The sequence below is a fragment of the Cygnus atratus genome, chromosome 4, assembly GCF_013377495.2.
Source record: "Cygnus atratus isolate AKBS03 ecotype Queensland, Australia chromosome 4, CAtr_DNAZoo_HiC_assembly, whole genome shotgun sequence".
Classification (NCBI taxonomy): Eukaryota; Metazoa; Chordata; class Aves; order Anseriformes; family Anatidae; genus Cygnus; species Cygnus atratus.
Genome location: NC_066365.1, coordinates 43,785,452 through 43,806,695, shown reverse-complemented (window position 1 = coordinate 43,806,695; position 21,244 = coordinate 43,785,452). Strand labels below are relative to the sequence as shown.

The 21,244-nt window shown below is 36.2% G+C and overlaps 1 protein-coding gene across 1 annotated transcript in view; it reads left to right on the top strand.

Moving 5' to 3' along the window:
- BLTP1 (bridge-like lipid transfer protein family member 1) overlaps positions 1-21,244 on the top strand; it is a 115,903-nt gene that overhangs the window by 60,497 nt on the left and 34,162 nt on the right. Inside the window, exons 40-55 of the mRNA XM_050710664.1 lie at positions 305-545; positions 2,146-2,294; positions 3,377-3,596; positions 4,446-4,604; positions 6,134-6,309; positions 6,855-7,030; positions 7,697-8,403; positions 9,308-9,547; positions 9,981-10,074; positions 11,551-11,601; positions 14,555-14,761; positions 14,881-15,119; positions 15,677-15,921; positions 17,318-17,423; positions 19,756-19,853; positions 20,151-20,336. Coding sequence (XP_050566621.1) covers positions 305-545; positions 2,146-2,294; positions 3,377-3,596; positions 4,446-4,604; positions 6,134-6,309; positions 6,855-7,030; positions 7,697-8,403; positions 9,308-9,547; positions 9,981-10,074; positions 11,551-11,601; positions 14,555-14,761; positions 14,881-15,119; positions 15,677-15,921; positions 17,318-17,423; positions 19,756-19,853; positions 20,151-20,336 — 3,294 coding nt within the window. The remainder of the gene's footprint in view (positions 1-304; positions 546-2,145; positions 2,295-3,376; positions 3,597-4,445; positions 4,605-6,133; positions 6,310-6,854; positions 7,031-7,696; positions 8,404-9,307; positions 9,548-9,980; positions 10,075-11,550; positions 11,602-14,554; positions 14,762-14,880; positions 15,120-15,676; positions 15,922-17,317; positions 17,424-19,755; positions 19,854-20,150; positions 20,337-21,244) is intronic.

Genomic DNA, 21,244 nt, shown 5'->3' with positions numbered 1-21,244 from the left:
TATAATTACTTCAGCACTTCTTGTTTCATATTTGATAATCTTGTTTCCTGTTGTTTGTTCTTGGCCCACTGGGCTAGATACTCAGGATTGAATGTATTGTAAATGAATGTATTTACTGTGTTTAATGAAGCTATAGTTCTTCTTATCTGTTAGGCCTGTGACTACTTATACAGGTACTGTGTGGTGCAAGCACAGTTCTATCATAAGCTGGGAATGGGAGTATTTTGTCTACTAAAAAATATTTTTATAATGTTGATTTTTTTATACACAGTTTGTTAAAATGCATTTTTGTTCACTTTTTAAGAGTGATGGCCTTCCTGCCCTAGTTACCTTAAAGAAAGGTCTAGTTGCACTGGCAAGGCAATGGATGAAGTTCATTGTGGTGACCCCAGCCTTTAAAGGAGTCAGCTTACACAGACCAGCTCAGCCAGTGAAACTGCAGACAAATGCCTGCCACGAGAATGAGGATGGGCTTGGATTAGACAACGGAGGGGGTCTTCAGAGTGACACAAGTGCTGATGGAGCAGAGTTTGAATTTGATGCAGGTATTTTAGTGTTTTTGCCCTCTAAAAGTTCATAGGGATAAGTAGCTCCTCTCAGAGCATTTGTATCTTACTTAGTTCTAATGCCTGAATATATAATATTCTTTTCTTAGAATCATCAAGTTTCTTTTATAAAATCGTCTTCATTTTGAAGCTGCTGGTAATAATATTATTGTAATGTTGTAATTGTCACTCATTTGGGGAAAAACAAAAGAGAAGACCTCATTTCTTGCTTCACATGCCTTGTCTTATTATTTTCAGCAGAAAATACATCGACCTTATTATTTGCTAGCTTGCAATTAGGATTTTGTTTTGCAGCTTCTGATCTTGTTTTAGAATTGTAACACAATTCTATGAAGTCTTCCAGGAGTAGCTTCAAATTTACCTTCTTACCTTTGTGAAGACATATTCTCATAAATCCTATTTTTTTCCCATTTTTACTACTTTGTCTGTGGTATATTTTGTTGCCAACTTACACGTTGCCAGTGTAACAAAATCTACTGATACAGCTCTCTATTTGATATAGAGCTGACTTAAATAAGAACCACAAAAAAGGAAGGGCACAAATATATGTTGCTAGAATGCTCTTTTTAGCTGTCTTGAGTTGGCTGACTTATTTTGTGTTTTTAGCATCTATGAGCAGTGTTACTGTTCTCAGAAATACAGTATTTGTTTTTCTTTTCTCAAATATGAGTTACGTAACATTGATGAAAAAATAGTTAAAATCAGGAGAAGAATCTGCTTTTGGTTAAGAGTCCAGCAGCAGCCATGAGCTTAAAGACAACAACAGTGAAGATGTACTTGTTTGAAGCTTTTTAATTATACTGTATGAAGGAATTTCTTGCCACATTGTATGTGGCAATTTTGCCTTCTTGTGTAGACTTAATTGTAGAAGTACTTGATGGTACTTGGAAATGCCACAATTCAAAAAATGATCAGCCATGCCAGAAGTGGCAAAAAAGTGAAATTTGTTTCATTATGGAAAATTACATTTTGGTATTTTAATTGTCTGTGTTCTCCGGGCAGCTCTTCTAAAATAACAAAAAAGGTATGGGCTCCCCTGTATTGAAATTTGAGGTAACAGAAGCATCTTTGTCTTCTTGAACCAAAATTTTATTCCCCCAGCTATGAAAAGATAGAGAATAACAGTAGTATGTAGTAATAAGTGTACCTGTTTATTTTTGCAGGTGTGAGATTTGACTGGGCTCAGCATGAGGATAGGTTAAAAGCAATCCTGTAGTGGATGCTGCCCCCTGTGAGAACTCTTAGGAAGGGATTAGTTGCAAAGAGAGAGATACGCAGGAGTTTTGTGTGCAAATGAGCTCACCTACAGTATAGCAAGTTTATTTTGGATCTGTAGCACAGAGCAACAGTTGTATGGCGTTTGAAGGACAAAAAGATTTGTACTTGTATTATCAAACAAATTCCACTAAGCCGGTGTTTGAGGTTTTCTTATGTGTCTTAATTCCCTTGAATTCCCTAGATAGTTGTGTGTCAGAACCTGGAAGTTCATGACTGCTTGTAAATAAATGTGTCTAATAATAGACAATCTTGGTTCCTTATAATATATCCAAATGAGGAAAAGTCGTTTGCTTGGTTCCAGCTACTGTCAGTGAGCATACAATGCTCTTGGAAGGAACAGCTAATCGTCCTCCACCTGCTGGTGGCTCTTCTGGGCCTGTAACTGGTGCTGAGATCATGAGGAAGTTATCCAAGACTCACACTCACAGTGATTCCGTTCTGAAAATAAAGGTAAGCTTATAGCATAACTAATACATGGAGGGTGTGCTCCTTATCCCATAAAAGCAATGTTTGTGTGCTCCTTATCCCATAAAAGCAATGTTTGATTAGTTAATATATATTCTGCATCTGTTTTTTATTGGTTTTCTTGCCAGTTACCTTCAGAGTCCACTTAAAAACAACATAAATGTGCATCATCTAAGGATGTGTATTAACTTTACTGGCTTTCCGGCTTTTAATCTATGGGAGCAGAAGTGAAATTTTAAACTCTCATTACACAAAATATAATTGACAAAGCACTTCAATAATTTGTAGTAAAATCATTTTTTTTTCTTTTTCCACAAGATGTTCAGAAAGCTGCAATATTTTATTTTTATTTCTAGTTTCTGAACAGAAAGTTTGTGGATTTTCTTTTTAGCCATTTGTTGTCTTGCAGAGCACCCCCCAAACAGCAAACCTCTCTAGATAAGTCAGCTCAGCGGATGTGTGCCTCTGTCCTCTGCAGCAGGGAGCCATCCACTGATACCGCTCACTGCTTCCTTCTGATGGTCTTGCATGGTTTAGGGTTAAGTAGCCCAGATGCTTTGCACATCTGGCTCCTCTTCAACTGTGAGGGCAGAGATCCTTTTTGGAGTTGTATGCCTTTAGGTGGAGCATGAGCCTTCTTGTGCCAGAAGTCACCAGCTTCCATTCTTTGCTTTTCCTGGAGGCTGCACTTACATTATACTAGGGATGCAAGGGATTCAAACAAAGATTAAATCCAAATGAGGTTTATAGTCAGTGGTTGGTATTGTTTCTTCTGGAGATTTGTCTTAGATGAATTCTACACATCTGCAATTTCACTTGTTACATGTCGTGGCTTTTTAAACTGTTTTTGCACTTTAATTTTCAAGTTTTAAAATAATTTTGCTAGCACCTTTATACACAATAGTTGTATGGCATATAACCTGCCCCAAGTGAAATGCTACATGACTAAACTTTCTGGGAATGAGACTTTGTAGTTACTGTGTTCCAATCTTATATTCAGAACAAATTTCACTTCCATTTTTACAGTTTACACAATACTTCATTAGTTTCTTTGTTTTGTCTACAAGGGTATACATCCATATCATTCCTTAAGTTACACTAGTGGAGACACAGCTACGGATTCACCAGTGCATGTTGGCCGTTCTGGCATGGCAGTCAAGGAAAGTCCAAGAAAAGAGAGTCTGCTCAGCTATCTTACTGGAAGCTTTCCTAGCTTGCATAATCTTTTGGAAGGAACTCCTCAAAGAAGTACAACTGCAGTTAAAAGTAGTTCTTTAACAAGAACAGGTATGATGTAGCTGAAATTGTGGGAGGGAGGGCAAGAGAGGGCTAACTTTAAGGATTTAAGTAGAAAAGGTACTATATTTTCTACAGATCACTGCACCATATAGTTACATATAAGCAAACACCAAGCACAGCAGGTTAGGAAAAAATATGACAGCTAATGAACTAAAATGTTTTCCTTTTACACAGCTTTGTTAGTTTCTGAGGGCATATATGTAGATACATAATTACATAAGTAAGTCTTTCTGAATTAATAAGGAAATTAAGTGATCAATCTGTATTTATTAGGTGGTTTTTGACATTGTAAGTAGGTCAAAAAGTGGACCAAAATGAATGTTCCAGTAAGTTAGTTTGTATATAACAGTAATTTGCTTATTTTTAATAATGGTTCTTCAAACAAATGTGCTTTGTAGAAATTTGAAATGCATGTATTGAAATTTTTACATTCTGTGTTACTGTTCACCATGCACTGTTACTATTTATATAAAGACAAATGGGTAAGTTAGATGTTGCATTTTCTCTAAAACCTCTTTCTTTTTGTATCAGGGGATAAAATACAGAGAAAGAAAGGTATTTTGGTTTCTTAATGAGTTCTTTGGCCTAATTATGGTAGAAATGAACAAATGCAATGACATTTGTAGTGCAACATCTATTAGTGTCACGGTGGAAGTTCTGTGGTAGCATATATAGTTTGTAAGGGTTCTTCCTGACCCATAATTCATTGGAATAAAACTTGAGGGCTAGCCTTACCGTTTTAATAGTAGATGTGTATTCTCAGTAAAATTGTGCTGTGTTTCTGCTTTTGCTGACTTTGATTCAACAAATGCTAAAGCTTCTGATTTGTTTGTATAGGAAACATGGTGGCCACAGATATGTTATCTGAACATCCTTTGCTGTCTGAACCATCTTCCGTGAGTTTCTATAACTGGATGTCAAATGCCGTGGGCAACAGAGGAAGCGTAGTACAGGAAAGTCCAGCCACCAAATCTGGACACAACAGTCTTCCAACAGGTATAGTTGTTAACAGCTGGATTTAAGATATGACTCTGGGTTGGCTGTTCCTGTGTTTATTACTACTTTTTCTGAAAGTAATAGAGCAAGTGGCTTAAGTTTAATAGACATAAATACTACTTGTGGGACTTCTCAGCAAACCAAAAAATGGAAAAAAGTCATTAAAACATTTTTTTTCATTTCTCTCACCCTCACTGCAAAAAAAATTCTTTTCCTTACATCTGTAAATGTTATTGCCAAGACCATGTGTAGCTGTGAAAAGGTAAGCTGTACAATCATCCTTAGTTGCAAGGTTCCTTGCATTTTGTTAGTTAGTTCTCATCTGTAATTTGCATATGATGTTTTTGCAATGAAGATTTTGAATGTTGGAATCCTTGATTTTTCTCAGTTCAGTTTTGAAGCAGAGTATAAACATTTTTTGGCTATGTTGAGAGTAGTGTTATTCCCTAATCTTCAGGGATGGGAAATAGTCATCAGGTTTAAAGGAATGGAGAAAAGGAGAGATACACTACTGAAGCACTTAAGTGTACTGGAGAAAGATGTGTAACAACTTGTTGCAGCTTATTTATTATTATTGTATGCCTGCCGTTTATAATTTTCAAACATGTCAATTTTTATTCTCTGCAACACTAAATTTGAATTTTTCTTTGATTAACAGTCTTTCGACCACTTCTTGTTTGTTTTCAATATTGAACAAATAGTCTGATTCCACAAAACATCTTTGTGCTTGACTTATTGCTCAACCAGTGTGGCCCTTCTGAAAACTGTAATGTGCTTTTCTGCAAAAAGAATCACAGGGTAGAAGTATAGCTTTCAATTTTGCTTTCAGAGAAAGGAATATTTTTTTCATGCTGAGATTGTCATAGTTTGTTCACAAGCTTACACTCCTGAAATTAGACTTAATGATTCTTACTCAGACACAGATCTATCCAGATCATTCTTCTGTGAACACGTGTAGCCGTGGCTCTCTGATAAGTGCTGTAAACTGGAGTTCTGAAGATTCAGCCTGGACATACACTGGCAGAGCAGCTCTGTCTCATGCAGGCCAGTCCAATCCAGACTCAAGGCACAAATAATTCAGTATTGCAGAGTATGTTTTCTAAAGACTAATCTATAAAGATCTAATTAGCGGGTCTTGCGTTGGTCCTAATAAAAAACAGACATAGCACATTGAAAGCTAGAAGTAATTACCTGTAACTGTGGTTGATCGTTGCTTTTTTTTGATGGTACAGGCAAATTAGTTTTTTGTTGCAGCTCAAACACATGTATTAAATACCCTGTAGAGTGCAATACAGACAAGAGGCCGTGGGAAGGAGGAAAAATCTCTGCTTTTCAAATATGAGTTTTGAACAATATCAGACTTGATACCTTGAATGCCATTTTTGTGAGGTTATGGACCAGATCAGGAGTCTGATGTCCTGTGTGTATAGCATGTGTGTCTGCATTAATTAACTTTGAGTTTTCATTATAGAGTTGGTGGTTTTGAAAATTGCTGTGGTGTTAGTGTTCCATGGGCATTTATTTTTTAGGTGTTGCACCAAATCTTCCTACAATACCCTCTGCTTCAGACTTCAACACCGTTTTGTCTAGTGACCAGAACACCCTGGATGGCACACACTCACAGCACAGCACCAGTCAGGATGACATTGCAGGTGTAGAAGAGGGTAACCAGGGGTTTCCTGCTGTCCAGCTAGCAGATGCACAGGTAGGGGTGGTTTACAGATGTATTTTGGAGTTCTATAAGAGAAAACTAGTTATTATTTATTAAAATCCTAAAATGATGAGTGTTATCCTGGTTTTGTATGTGTTTATCTTATGCATTCCTATGCAAAGATGGATAGGTTCAAGAAACCTCTGAGGTTTCTTTAGCAAATTTTGTTAATGGTGAATAATGGAACATGATTTAATAACTTCAAAGAATGTTTAGAGCATTTATGAGAACAGCGTAGTTCGCCAGTGTACTTTTTACTGGGGGGAACATCCAACTGTACTGCAGAAAGCTTACTCCTAAAGCTAAGCGCTCAGTGTTAGCTTGCTGTGTAGTCAATCTTTGTACTCAAAAAGTGCATAAAACTTCATTTTTTTCCTTGTTTGTTGTTTTACACCAGTGTAATAATATCTTACTTTTTTCCATATTACATAGCTAATTTACTGTAAATATTATAGATCAACAAATGATGGAGCGGGGAAACGGGAATAAAGGAATAATCTAGACAGTGAGAAATAAATTGGTGGATTTTGTTTTTGTAGGTTGTCTTCAAACCTCTTCTAAGTTACACAGGAATTCAGTCTCAGGATGCAATGCCACTCTGCTACAGAATGTACTTTGGAGAGTACCTTTCTTTCTCAGGAACTTTGGACTGCTTAAGAGCAGATATTGTTGATTCAGATACAGCAAAGGAAAGAAAAAGCAAGCGAGCTCGAAGGTATGTCATGTATTTGAAAATACATGTATTGGTTAAAGAAGACGAATAAGGGCTTTCATTGTGAAGTAGAAGTCAAATGGAGTTCTAAAGCACTTCCAGAGAATAAGGAGCAGGTTTTTTCTTTTTTCTTCTGATCTTACCTGTTTTCTCTTCTGTTAAAATATTTTCTTTTTTATCTTCCTGTGTAGTGGTTTGGAAATTTCAAGTCTTTGAATCTCACCTACTTTTGTAAATGGGAGACTGGGGTGGGGAAGGGGGTGCAGGTGGGAATAACAGCGGGAGAAATTTGAAAGGCTATGAAGTGCTATTTTGTGATTAATCCTATAACGAGATTGTTATTTTGAGTGTAAATGCTGAGTCATTTTTCTTTTTTTCTTCCCCTTGAGTGTTTTGGGTTATAAGTTTCTATCATAACTTAATGTTATGATAGAAAAATTGCATGCCAAACTAAGTTTTCATAGAACTAAATGATTATTGTGTTAGTAACACACAGTGTGGAAGTATGAAAGTTCATTTTCAATATTTAAACTGTGTTAAGAATGTAATACTCTAAGGGAAGTGAAACTTTGGATTTGGTAAATCAGATGTACCATCATGTAAAAAGTATTTGACTCCATGCTAGCCATGAAGAGAAACAAAGTGTAACTTTTACCTTCTCTTTCCTAGGCAAGGAGCTGTCAACCTTCCTCCTCTTGAATTCAAACCAGCTTTAATGTTGGAAACTTTCAGTATTAGTGCTGTTGTAATGGAGAAATCCATGTGCACGCCTCATAACTCCACCAATGCCCTTTCTTTTCACGACTTGAATAAACGCTATTACAATACTTTTCACTGTAACTTTACAATTTCTTGCCAGTCCATAAGCCAGCACGTGGATATGGCACTGGTTCGTCTCATTCATCAGTTCAGTACAATGATTGATGATATCAAAGCCACACAGACGGACATCAAGCTTAGCAGATACACAGCTGGATCAGCTTCTCCAACACCTGCTTTTAAAACCCGCAAACATAGAGACTTCCGCTCCTCTGATTTTAGCCGAAGCTCTCGAGGAAGTCTTAATGGAGGTAACAGGGTGAACAACACCAAGAGCAAACGAACAAACAATGAGAACAATAAAAAAGAATCTCGAAACAAGAATTCCCTGGGCAGGTCAGAAAGAAGAACTTCTAAAGTGTCCAGGAAAGGTTCAAAAGATGTAGTTGACCACGTGACTATTCATATGGATGACTCTGACTCTATTACTGTGTCAGAACAGAGTGAACCTTCTGCAGAGTGTTGGCAAAATATGTATAAACTGTTGAACTTCTATTCACTCATTTCTGATCCAACCGGAATTTTAGAGAAGTCTTCGGAAACTTTCGGACCAACAGGTAAACCAGTTCACGAATCCAAATAATTTAGAGTGCGTGAGTTTACAGAAGTCTATTCTTTTACAGCATGACCAGAAGGGGTTTTTGAAAATTGTCTACCTCATCGAACTTTGAACAAAGGAGCAGGGGGTGGGACTGAGGATCTTGTAGTTAACTCACCAAGATGGTGTACAAAGACAAAGTATTTTCCCAGCTGTATATTATGCTTTGATTCTTTCAATCTCAGACTTAGTCAAGTAAGTGTTAATCAACTGATTTTAAATTCGGTCCCTTGATAGTCTTGTAAGTGTATCATATTGAAATGGGAGTTTGTTAAAGACAGGAATATCATTCTTGTACAGAATACCATACCCACAAATATGATACCTGCAGAAAATGTAACTTTTCTTATTGTTTTTATTCTGAGTGTTGAAAAGGAAAACTTGCTCATCCAAACTAAATTATAACAACCACCTTTGGGCTCTGACATGATCCAAAAAGGTCAAGGAAATCTAATTAAAGACTCCACACCCCCCTCCCCCCTCAAAAAAAAACACACAACAAAAAACACAAGAACAAAACAACAACAAGCAAACAAAACAAAACAAAAAACACAAACAGGGCAGTTGAAAACTGTCAGAGCTGTATAACAATAAAATGGCATAAATATGAATGTGTAAATAAAGTGCATAAGAATGTCTATGAATAATAAAGGAGCCACATCATTTATTCATTTATTATTGTCCCCATTGTGTCTTGGATTTGGTTCACTTGCCAACATTATTAGAAAGGAATAAATGATTTGCCTAAAGAGTTCCCTTTATGTGCAAGATGTATGGTCTTTGGTTTCAAACACAAAAGTAAATCAGATATGTTAAGGATTTCTTCTAAAATATCCTTAAATTACTGATTTGTGTTTTTGTAGGTGTTCGAAGCCCAACTGAACCTGCTTGTAGAGTTGTGTTTGAAAACGAGCAGGATAATGGCAGAGAGGCGCAGAGGAAGCGCAGCCTGGTGACTTCGGAGCCACAGCACGTGACCCTCATAGTCTTTGGCATTGGCATGGTAAATCGAACCCACCTGGAGGCGGATATTGGGGGTCTCACAATGGAGTCAGAGCTGAAGAGAATCCACGGCAGTTTCACCCTGAAAGAAAAAATGAAAGGTGAGATAAATGAAGTAAGATGTACTCTGTAGGTAAATTCAGTAGCAGCTTTACCTTGTACGTGTGCCTGTGCATACCTGTATATGTATTTGTAATGTTTTATTTGTAAACAGATGTACATTCTGTCTGGGTGTCGATAGTATAACAGTCAGTATGTTCTTTTTAAAAACTATTGCTAAGATGCTGAGAAAATTAAAAGGATGCAGGATTTTCAGAAAATGACTAGTGAAGAAAATTCTTTCGGAAGATGAAGTTACTCCTTTTGTTTTCAAAAGCTTTCTTCTGGCCAGAGTTTAAATTTGATATAGCATAATGTGATTACCAAGACTCTAATTTTTGAATTACTTTGTTGCTACTGTATTTTTGAAAGCAGTAGGCATACCTGGAGGTATTATACTGAATCAAGTACTGTTAAATATCTTTTTTTTTAAAGATGTACTGCATCAAAAGATGACTGAGACATGTGCCACTGCTCACATAGGAGGTGTCAATATTGTCCTGCTGGAGGGAATCACCCCAAATATTCAGTAAGTATGAAGCCTGATGATTTTAAAATAACTCAAGTAGCAATGCTTAGAAGTGGTATCAGTTGTGTGACCGTAAAGCTGTGTAGCTTACTGTGGAGAAAGCCTTGAAGAAATGTTTCTAGATAGAATCTGTTAAGTTACAGAGTCTGACAATCATGCAGCTGTTGCAGAGCTTGGCCTGAGTTTGCCTCCTGAAGCTAATGGCGTGTGTCTGTTGGCAGGAAGCTTTTCTATGAAAGGCGTATCTCTGAGTGAGCTGAGGATTGTGGCCTAGAGGACATTGGTAGGTTTCAGTCTAGGGTGCCCAATCACAGAAGTTTTACTTGTAATTCTATAAACGGGAACACTCCTGTTCCTTTTTATTTCTAGTGAAAGGTATTAGTAAGTTGTAGGATTGTAGGTTCACAGTGTAAATGGGTGACATGACTGGAAAAAATGTAGGGAACGGGTCTTTTTATATAAATGATCATACAGTCAGATCTTACTGCACCAATTTTATTCCATGTGATGTACACATAGAAACTTTGGTATTTACTGTTTCTGTTATGCTTCTAATTGTTTTGGAAGCTTGTAGGTTTGTCTAAACAAAACAAGATTTTATAGGCAATATTTAACCTAATGACACTGTTTTACCCTATTTAAGATCCGTATTGTTACTCAAACAGGTATCTTTTTGAACTCCCATGTTGCATGATTCTTTTGTTATTTTTACCATTCTAATATTCATTCTCCACCCTTTATGTAAATAACATAATCGGAGAAAGAAAAGAAAAATCACTTTTTGTGCATGAACATCTCGAATGACTTGCTCAGCATCCACATTGCTGTTTTTGTTTTGCCAGGTACACAGACTTAAAAAAGGTGTGCATTTATTTTTCTTCGTTTCTAGCTGAATTCTTTGAGTTGCAAAACAACAGTTAAACCACAAATCTTTGTAACATAGAACACCCTCACACAATTTGAATGTTAGTTGGGTAACCCTCAGTATGTGATCTGGTTTTAGGATATTAATAATGTTGTTGAAAAGGGGCTAAATAACATGACTCTTTCTCTTTTTTTCTTTTTTCTTTTATTTATTCCTGCTTAGTTTAGAAGATATTATAAATAAGTTAAATAGTACAGAATTTTACTAATACCCCCAGATAAATTGTGCCTGATAAATGTGTTTCAGAAGGATAATTACAAGTTCTAATCTGACAGCCATGTAGTGTTTCTGAAGATGGCTGGGGTTCTTCAGGTCTGTTTTATGCTGTAATCTTACTGAACTTCTATATAGGAGTGGTAGAAAAGGGGGAAAATAATGATTAAATCTTTAACAACGACAAAAATTAACAAACACCAAACCTTCAACTTGTTAACTTTGAAAGTGTCATATTGTGGGTTACAAATAATTAACTGACTAATTTTGCATGAATGTTTATTCTTTATTTGCTTTGTTTTTGTTTTTCTTGCTTTCTCTTCAATCTTCATCTCTAGACTGGAGGATTTTCCTACATCTCCTACAAGCACAGCCAAACAAGAATTTCTGTATGTCATATTATAATGTTTAATAGTCTTGCAATTACCTGTGTTGTGTAGCTAATGGCTGCATTCCCAGTGTGTGTGATTGTCTAGGCAGATGTTGCTTGAATACATTTTAGATTAACATCTAATAGTAGCTAGATAAGCTTTTCATGTAGTCTGCAAATATCTGTCCAAAAAAACCCCAACTTTTAAGTTTTCATTTAACAATCTAGCTTTAGGGGCAGACATTATAACACTGTGCTGTCACTACTGTAACACTAGAACGGCTTCACTGACTGTTCAGTTCTTTAGATGTGCTTCTGTGCTTATTTTAATGAGGCGAAACAATGCTGATAAATGTGGAGGACCAGAGAGGTTAGATTTATTTTTAATTTGGTAAGAAACTGCTGTGCTTGGAGTGATAATACTGATTGTGATTTGATCAGGACCACTTCTTTTGTCTTTACATACCTCAGTGCTGGGTTAAGCTACCAGCTATGCTGACTAGGCTGTGCTAACAAAACGTTTTCCTTAAAATCGTGCCTGTGCATCTACTGCAAATGAAGGTGAACCTTTTCATGTCCCCCAGTTCCCTATGTGTGAATGCAGGTGTCTTTTTTTTTTTTTTTTTTTTCCTCAGGAAAAAATGCAGTGTTTTCTCTCTAGTTGCTTTCTTCCTTCCTGATGCTAAGCTCAGAGGAGGGTCTCACTGGAGTAGTGGTCAAGGTGGGAATTGGTACATCGGACAAACTAGAAGCCCTCTTCTTATAGTTCCCTAACATGGGTTAGGCTGAGTGGAGGCCTTGTAGCCAGTTCTGTAGTGGGACAAAGCCTTTGGTCACGGGTTAACCCAGAGAGTTGTCGTTTATGGAATTGATGTAAGAACATAGGATTACTTCTGAATGTGTTCCTTGTCTGTAACTTAAATGTTATTTTTTATAATGATATTCAACGAGGTCTGTTATAGGTGTATCACCATATGTAAGCAAACTACAGATAAGTAATGTGCAGTGCTCGTTCGGAATAAATACACAGCCACCCAGGTCTGCATTCTGTTCTGTCATGGAAGTAAGCTTTGGGTAGACTGTACAGTGAAATTCATTAGTTACATGAAATAAGCCAATATCTAAGCAGAGAAGCACAGTTAATTTTGCTGAATACTTGGGAAGTCCAGACTGAGGAAATTCTTTTCAATCTGATTCTTCCATGACAGCTGTATTGGTGTGAGTTTTTTTTTTGTTTTCTTTTTTTTAAATTAAGGAAATGCTCAAAGTGGCATGAATTCATACCTTCAGATTTGATTATAAACTCAGTACAGCCTTTAACTCCAATTATATTTGCTTTTAACTTTTAAGCAAAGCACAGTTAAGACTACACTGTCTATCCAGTATGCATCAGGAAAAGATCTTGCAGCTTCCCATGAGTTGAAAGTTGTCCATCAAACCCTAAATACTTCAACTGTTAATCTGGTACTATTTTGCATTATTGATTAGAAAAAATACGTATTCTTGATTTGCTACAATAGTTCAATCAGAAGCTTAACAGGAGGAGATGATTTGTGCAGGAAATACGGAAACATCAACAGAGATGCAATTTTTTCTTTTAAAGAGGTGGAATAAAATAAGCCTTCCCTTTTCTTCAGTATATATTTAGGTAATTTTATTTTTTTCTGAAAATACTTGTGAATTAAGATTTCATTCCTCCTTCGTATTTATGTTAATTCTTAAAAAAAAATCGAAATAATTTCTACTTGACCTTCCACCGTGAAATTTTAATTCATATCTGCACTTAGATGTGAAAATCTGAACATGTTTCTAGATCTTCAGTAAATTAATCCGCTGTTGATAGGCCTGTGGTTGCCCAATAGTGCTGTGGACTTCTTTGTTGTCAGTACAGAGGGAGGATGGCTTTTTCCGTATTTCCACACCAGGGATGCTTTGGGCTAGCCAATGTTTAACATGCAGTAATTGGCCCTTTGCTAGGGCTTCAAAGAGGAAACATTACTTAGGGAGTAGAATTCATAGAATAATGTAGCTTTCAGCATGAAACCGAACTGTCTACATAACAGCTTAAATCATGATGCAAAAATTACTTTGGTTATGTCCATTAAGTTGGTATTTGAGAAACTTTAGTTGAATGGTGCAATCTTACAGAGGCTATTTTTTGGTCATTTTAGCTAACGTTCTGCATCTCCAAAACTGTGTCTCTCTCTCTCTGAGGCTGTTTTTCTCTCTGCTGGCTACATAATATATTCCCATTGGGCAGCCCTCCAGTAATTAACCTGAAATGAGAAACAATGTGTTACCCCTTGTGTTGTTTTTAATAGGAGTTTAGTGAAATCTGATAATGCCAAAACTTCATTCTGCAGTCAACAACTGGCAGCTTTGTACAGTTGAATTTCTATCTTACGTAATCATTGTGGACCAAATCCTCGTTCAAATAACATTAAAATCAAGTTTTGACTCATACTATTCCAAAATATGAAGTCTATTAAACATCAGGATTAATTTGTTAAGCCATTTATCGCTTACTATGTATATCACATTGCTAAGTGAGTATTTTTTCCATTGACCGTTTTGGATGCTGAAGTCAGATTTTACTAAGTCATCTTACCCAAAGGATGAGTTGGGTATATCCCTGAAGAGGAATAGAGATGCAAGGCTCTTGTTTCTGTATGTGAAAATTTGTCTGTGTCTGTGCCTAGTGTGCATAAATTCCACTGGTCTTTTGTTATGCCAGAATAACAGTTTAACAGGTATTTTTGCAATGCATGCCTTGTAGTTCTCTTATAATTTAGTTGTCTGTGGCATGTAGTGCATCTGTGTGTGTAAAATGGAAGAAAAAGTAATGTGTATGTAGCTTATAAACAATCAGCTGAATTTCTAAGTATTCAAATAACTCTTAAAAACCCATTTTAACATAAAGCTGTAACTGTTTTAAAGGGTGTGCAAGTAAGTCCTATTTCCGTTTCTGTTAGAACTGTAGTGAAATGCAGCATTGCCAAATCCCAGGCCCTGTATAGTGCCCAGAGGGGGCTGAAAACAAACAACGCTGCTGTGGTCAAGGTTGGAGCCATCAGCATCAACATTCCTCAGCACCCCGCCACGCTGCACAGCATGATGGTGCGCAGTTCTCACCAGCTCTCCAAGCAGATTTCAGATCTCATCAGGCAACCATCAACTGCGTAAGTGATGTTGGCCTGGCATTCTGAAGACCACCAACTGCGTTGTGCTACTTGGAGCATATGTGGGGGAGTCAGGCTAGAATAATGAAGTGTTTTCTGATCTTTGTCTTGGTATCTAGTCCCCAGCCTACAAAAGAAGACGTTGCAACTCCTTTGCCCTCTGAAAAGACTCCAACGAGTATTAATCAAACACCTGTTGAAACAAATGAATTCCCACAGCTGCCAGAAGGCTTAGAAAAGAAGCCTATAGTTCTTAAATTCAGTGCCATGATAGATGGTATAGCTATTGGAGCAGCACTCTTGCCCTCTTTAAAGGCGGAATATAAGATGGGAAGAATGAGGAGTCACGGAATGACAGGTAACAGCTCTCTGACACTTTAGAAACGTTATGGCTTTTCATTTGGTCTTGAAAAAAGAATCCAAGAGGACTGGATATTTCCATTGAGTCATTTTGATAGGTTTGACTCTGTTGCTGTTGGCTTTTTTAATCTGTACTTCAATCAAGTGGGGCCATAGAGAGAACTTACCCTGCTTTAATACATGATTGTTGAAGGCAGAATACAAGATCAGATTAAGAAATGTATGCATTCATATACATAGCTTTCTCCCTCTGTTAAAATCAGTTTATGATGCTTGATTAACTAAATTCTGATTGGTAAGGCTAGTCAAGAATACTCTTACAGAGCCTCAGTACAGATGAGTTAGACTCACTTTTCTGTCAAAGTATAGTCAAGTCTTCATTTTCTTTAAAAACTAAGAGAACCCAGAATCTTGTGGGTGGATATGTATAGCTGTAGAGATATGTGCCCTTTAATAACACCTTCAGATTTTTATTATCCCAAAAGTGTTCTTAAATTTAAAATAATTAAAATTCTTTTGCCAGTTCATATGTTTTCCCCTGTTTTCCTTTTACAGGTGCCCAGACAAGATTTAATTTTGAGCTTCCAAGTCACAGATTGCGCTTCACTTCAAAAGTCTCTGCCACTGATATGTCAACCATTCCTCCTTCAGCAAGTCTTAACCTTCCTCCTGTCACTATGTCAGGCAAATATATCATGGAAGAACATGATACTTACTCAGACCAAATATGGAGCATAGATGAACTACCTGCTAAACAGGGCTATTATCTACAAGGGAACTACTTACGTTGTGTGGCTGAGGTAGGTGTTCAAAAGAGTAGACAGCTTTGTTAAGTTATTTCCATTCTGTTGTATTTCTGTCTGTGCAACTTCACCTTATTTTAATTATCTGCCTTCTCTAAAACTCTTGGGTTTACGGGTTGATCCAAATATAACATTTGCTATTGCATGAAATAGAAATAGAACTTTGAGTTCTTAGTCTGATGAGCAACCAACATATTAAACAGTCAAGAACGCTATATTTGGAGGATTTTGAATATATTACTTTGTGCAAATAAATAAGAAAAATTTATTTAGTAACATTTTTTTGTTTTTATTTTTGGAATGAATATTTCTCATCAGTCAGGTTGAATAAAAGCATAGTACGCTGATGATTCAAATAAAACTTCTAAACTGGTAGCTTATGCTTCTATTTCAGATAATTGTCATACACTGTACAAAAGATACTTAAAGATTTGTATTTGAATTGGTTTATTTCTTTATGCTTAGGTAGCTGCATAGATAAAAAGGAGCAGATATATACACCCTCAGTGAATGATCTAAAATTTTCTGTTTGTACACAGTGTTAGACACAAGTTCTATTTGCATACCAATATGCACAGATACTTTTCACAGAGAAAAATCTTGCTGCTTAAAAGAAGCTGATCTGGTGGGGAAGAGTGGCGCTTTTCTGTATTTCTTCAGTCAAAAAAATTGTTTAGCATGTTTGTGAGAGAGATTTCTGATGTTTGCATCCTTATGGGAGAAGATTATGGGTGCTGCTCTTTGTTCAACCCATTTGGGTTATTTCCTGGCTGAAGAAATACCCACAGATCACTGAATTTGTTCAGTGTGTAAATCTAAGCAGGGAGGCACTGCTTAGCAAAGGCAAAAGCCAAGCCCAAGTAATTTTATAAAATATCTATGTTTTGATTTTATTTAACAAAATATCTAATGAAAAACTTAAACAGTCTCAGGAAGACTCTAGTTCCTTAGGAATATTCTTTAAGATTGGATTGGACACATTAAGTTTACCATTGTAGATATCAGTAATCTTGTTCATCTGTAATAATTAGAAAAATAGACTTCTAGAGGTGGACAGCTCACTTCTATATTTGTTCTGATTTACTATCTGAAATTAAGTAGAATTTTGCATACTTTTCTGAACCTTAATGAGCTCCTGCATTTTGGTGTTTAAGCTAAACTTAAGCAGGAGAATAAACTTTTTTGTATAATAGCGTATGTCCCTCAGTTTTCTCCTGTGGTGTTCACAGCAGAAAAATTGCAAGACAAAACTTTTTTTTTTTTAAATGCCAATAATGTTATGATTGGGATTGAAAATATATATACCTGAAAGTTTAAAAAAAAAAAAAAAAAAAGAAAGAAAACATAGCTATGATAACTGTTTTAAAGTTTTGTTTTGCTTTTATTTCTGTAGGTTGGTTCCTTTGAACATAATCTCACAACTGATCTCTTAAATCATTTAGTATTTGTGCAAAAAGTGTTCATGAAGGAGGTAAATGAAGTCATACAGAAGGTTTCAGGTAAGCAGAAACACTTCAAACCAACTTTTCAATAAAATTCTTAACCCTTGTTTGATGGCAACGTTATATAGTTATCTAGATAAGCTCTTTATTTCACAGGCACCATTACTTTGCATCTAGCACTGAACAGAAGGAAGCAGTAGAGCCTGAGTTTGAAGTAAAAACAGAGGCTCTGGAAGTTTTTGTATCTATTTCAGAGTCAGGATGTTTTATTGGGAAACCTGGTAACTTGTTATTCTGGACACAAGCCTCTCTGTCTGCTTTTGACAGACATGATTATGTTCTGTATTCACTTTGCTCCCCTGCAAAACAAAGGTCATAATCTACTGCATTATGTAAAATAATTTCAGCATATTATTTTAAGGAAAACAGCTGTGTGTGGGGAAAATGGTAAATACCAATAGTAATATTGGTATTTTTCCAGCATCTCCCTATTCCTAGCTCTTTGGTTTTTTTTTTTAATTATTATTAGAGAATGTTTCAGTATTGTATGAAAAAGACACTTGGCTATTCATTAGGTTGATTTGTCAGTCATGCTGTATACTGCAGAAATGGCTGTTTTATTTCATCTTTTCCAAAAATGTTTCAGAAGAAACAAGCATTATCATAGAAACCAAAGGAGAGAACAGTTGCAAAATCACTTGATGCTGTCTCTTTTTCAGTATCAAATGGAAATATTTGTGTTCAGCTGTTTGAGTAGACAGCCAAAGTTACAAAGCGTTTATTTTCTTACGTGATCTGGTGGAGGGTTTTTTATGTAGGCTGAATCAGAATTTGCACAGCATTTAAAAATAGGTCCAAGCGCTTCCAGCTGTTAGTGTTAGAGACTTCATCTGTCTGAAATCTGAAAGAGAATTCAAAACCCTCCAAAACTGAAAGAGAACCAAAAATCTCATGCCATGCAGGGGTATTTCACTTCAGCAAAAAAGTTCTGTCACCCCAAAGACAGGAAGAAAAATATAAAATAGTGTGGTTGTTTGTTGTTGTTGTTGTTGTTTTTAAACTGATATGGGATTACCCTGAAGGGAAATGTAAGGACTGGAAGCTTTGTTTTACAAACTAGTTATCCTTTGGTAGTTTAAAAAATACATGAATGAAATTTACTGTGGATATTACACAATAGGTGGGGAGGTGAACAGAAAAGCAAAGAAATAAAGAACAGTAGAAATGGGGTGGAATTTCAAATAGTTGAATTTTAATAGTTTTTTTAGTTATCTTAAAAAACTATTATAGAAGTATAGCTGCTTTTTAGTGGAAAGATTCATTAATAGTTCGAAACATCATGAGGAAAGGTAATCTAGAAAGTGGTGACTAAATGAAAGGTGTGTGTGTATACACACTGATGTACAGGTTTGTATGTGTATGCATATTCACACACACAAATATACATAAATGAAATCTGCGAGTCAAGATGACATACGCTCGGGGGGTTAAAAGATGCAGTGGAGAAAAAGGAACATGTCAGAATCTCTGAATGGTAGAACGAAACTAATTTTGCCCAGCCAGATGTTTGTTTCAAGCAAAATGTCAGAGTTGCATACTAAGAGAACACTTGGGGGAAGAATAAACCTTTAACAGCTGCCATTATTCTATTAGAACACTTTATATAGAGGAGAATGAAGTGGTATTTTAGGAAAGGCATATTAGATTTAGTTTACATGATTCCTCAGTCTCTAGTGTTTAGTCTCTTCTCTGTTTTTATGTGAGGGATTTATTACCATTTGCTGGTTCTTTGCTTTTTCAGACTACAAATTTGTATTGGGAATAGCAGCCTGATGTTGTTTGAAATGTGACTGCTACCTTCTGTACTGTGGTAATTCAGCAGGAACGTGGTTGGGTGCCAGCAATCCAGACCCAGGGTCTGGATGCAGAATGCAGAACGATGTGGGGGAAAAAACAGCTTTTGTTCTTCCAGCTTGTAACAGAGTAATTTACATGGCTGGAGCTTCCCAATTAGTGTAATATACTGAAGTGGATTTTCTAAATACGGTTTCTGTTGCAGTATAATACTGATTGCATACTACATAAGATGGAGTTGCACAGATGCAAATCTAGTTAATGAACACAGTAGTTCCTGCTATAAGACGTAGGGTAGTGTTGATTTTAATACAATCGACCATTTGTAGTAGGTGGCTGTTAGCTACATTTAATGAGGTGAATCTGCACCTGTGTACATCTCATCTTCTGTCTTCAACCTGTATTTGTTTTTAGAAATCTTTAGCAAATTACTGTTTGAAAGGAGGCTGAATTCAACGTCACCTTTTTTTATATCTACATGTCTTAAAGTGCTTTCTGTGTTAGAACTCTGAATGTGAATATTTGATGTGTATAGGAGGGGAGCAGCCAATACCTCTTTGGAATGAACATGATGGCACAACTGATGGAGAAAAACCAAAAATTCTTCTTTACTCATTGAGCCTACAGTTTAAGGTAATCCTGTAATGGCAGAACTGTGGTTCTAGATGCTACTAATGGCTGAATAGTTTGGTTTCTACGTGACAGCTAATTGCATCAAGAGTATCTGCATGAAGAAAAAGATCTAACTCTAAGTTTGGTCCCTATAATCTTTTAAGATAGCTTAGTGGCATTGCATAAAAAATGAATTAGAAAAAATCATTATGCCCTCTTTTTTTTGGCTGTGCAATGAAAAGAGTTTTTTGTTTTTATTACCCCCTTCTCTTTCTGTCTCTGAACCACATCCTAACAACTGTCTTCCTTATTCATTAGGGAATTCAAGTGACAGCTACAACTCCCTCAATGCGAGCTGTGAGATTTGAAACTGGATTGATAGAACTTGAACTCTCAAACAGACTACAAACCAAAGCAATGCCTGGAAGTAGCAGCTACCTCAAACTGTTTGGGAAATGCCAGGTCGATTTAAATCTGGCACTAGGACAGATTGTTAAACATCAGGTTAGTGCTCAACATCCTTCCTTCCACGTGGTGTTCAGACCCAATAGAGCGTGATCCTAAAAATACAGAACCAAGCCAAGAGGCTGTCCTAAACTGCTGTTGTGTTTTGTTTTTTTTTTTTTTCCTTTTTTCTGATCAGGCTATGGAGTAAGTATAAACTGTGGAGGGCTTTCTTGTTTTGTCATTTTTTTTTGTTTGTTTGATAGAAACTTAAGCATTCTGCAGTGCACAATTATAGAAATGCTTCCTGAATATACTCTTGTTTTTTTAAATAGTTTAAAATAAATCTTCTCACTTGAGTCAAGAAGTGGCTGAAGATAGCTTTTCAGAAGAAATAGAAAATTTTCAGCTACAGGCATCAAAGTAGTAAGGAGTCAACTGTGGAATTTTGTTCCATACTGTTAATAGTCTTAAAATTTACTAGTTCTTTGTAGCAGTAATGGCCTTGCTATAGAGTCAAATTCAAAATTTTCATTGATATTGTTATCATTGTTAGGGTACATGCATGAAGTAATAAGGTTGGATAAGATCCAAGGTTTGCTAGACCTACATTCTGGCCTAGTTTGTCTGTCATAGTCTGACAGTTTTAGCTTTTTCATTTTTAAACCCACTTGCACCTCTAATCGCCGACTCTATGATACAAAAATATTTTGTGATGCCTAGAAAAAAAAACAACAAGTCTTAGCATCTATAAATGTACTGTCTCCATAAAGGATATGGATATATAGTTACTTTAGTTAACATTTTATGATAAATAAGAAGAATAACACTGATTAGAATCTAATAGGAGGAAACTGAATTTCTTCAAAGGAGGTTTGGATAGAAAAGAAAAAGGGGAAAGAAGAGTTTTTTACTTCTTGTTATAATCTTATATTTTGTCAAATAAAGTAATTTATTTTTCCTCCTCT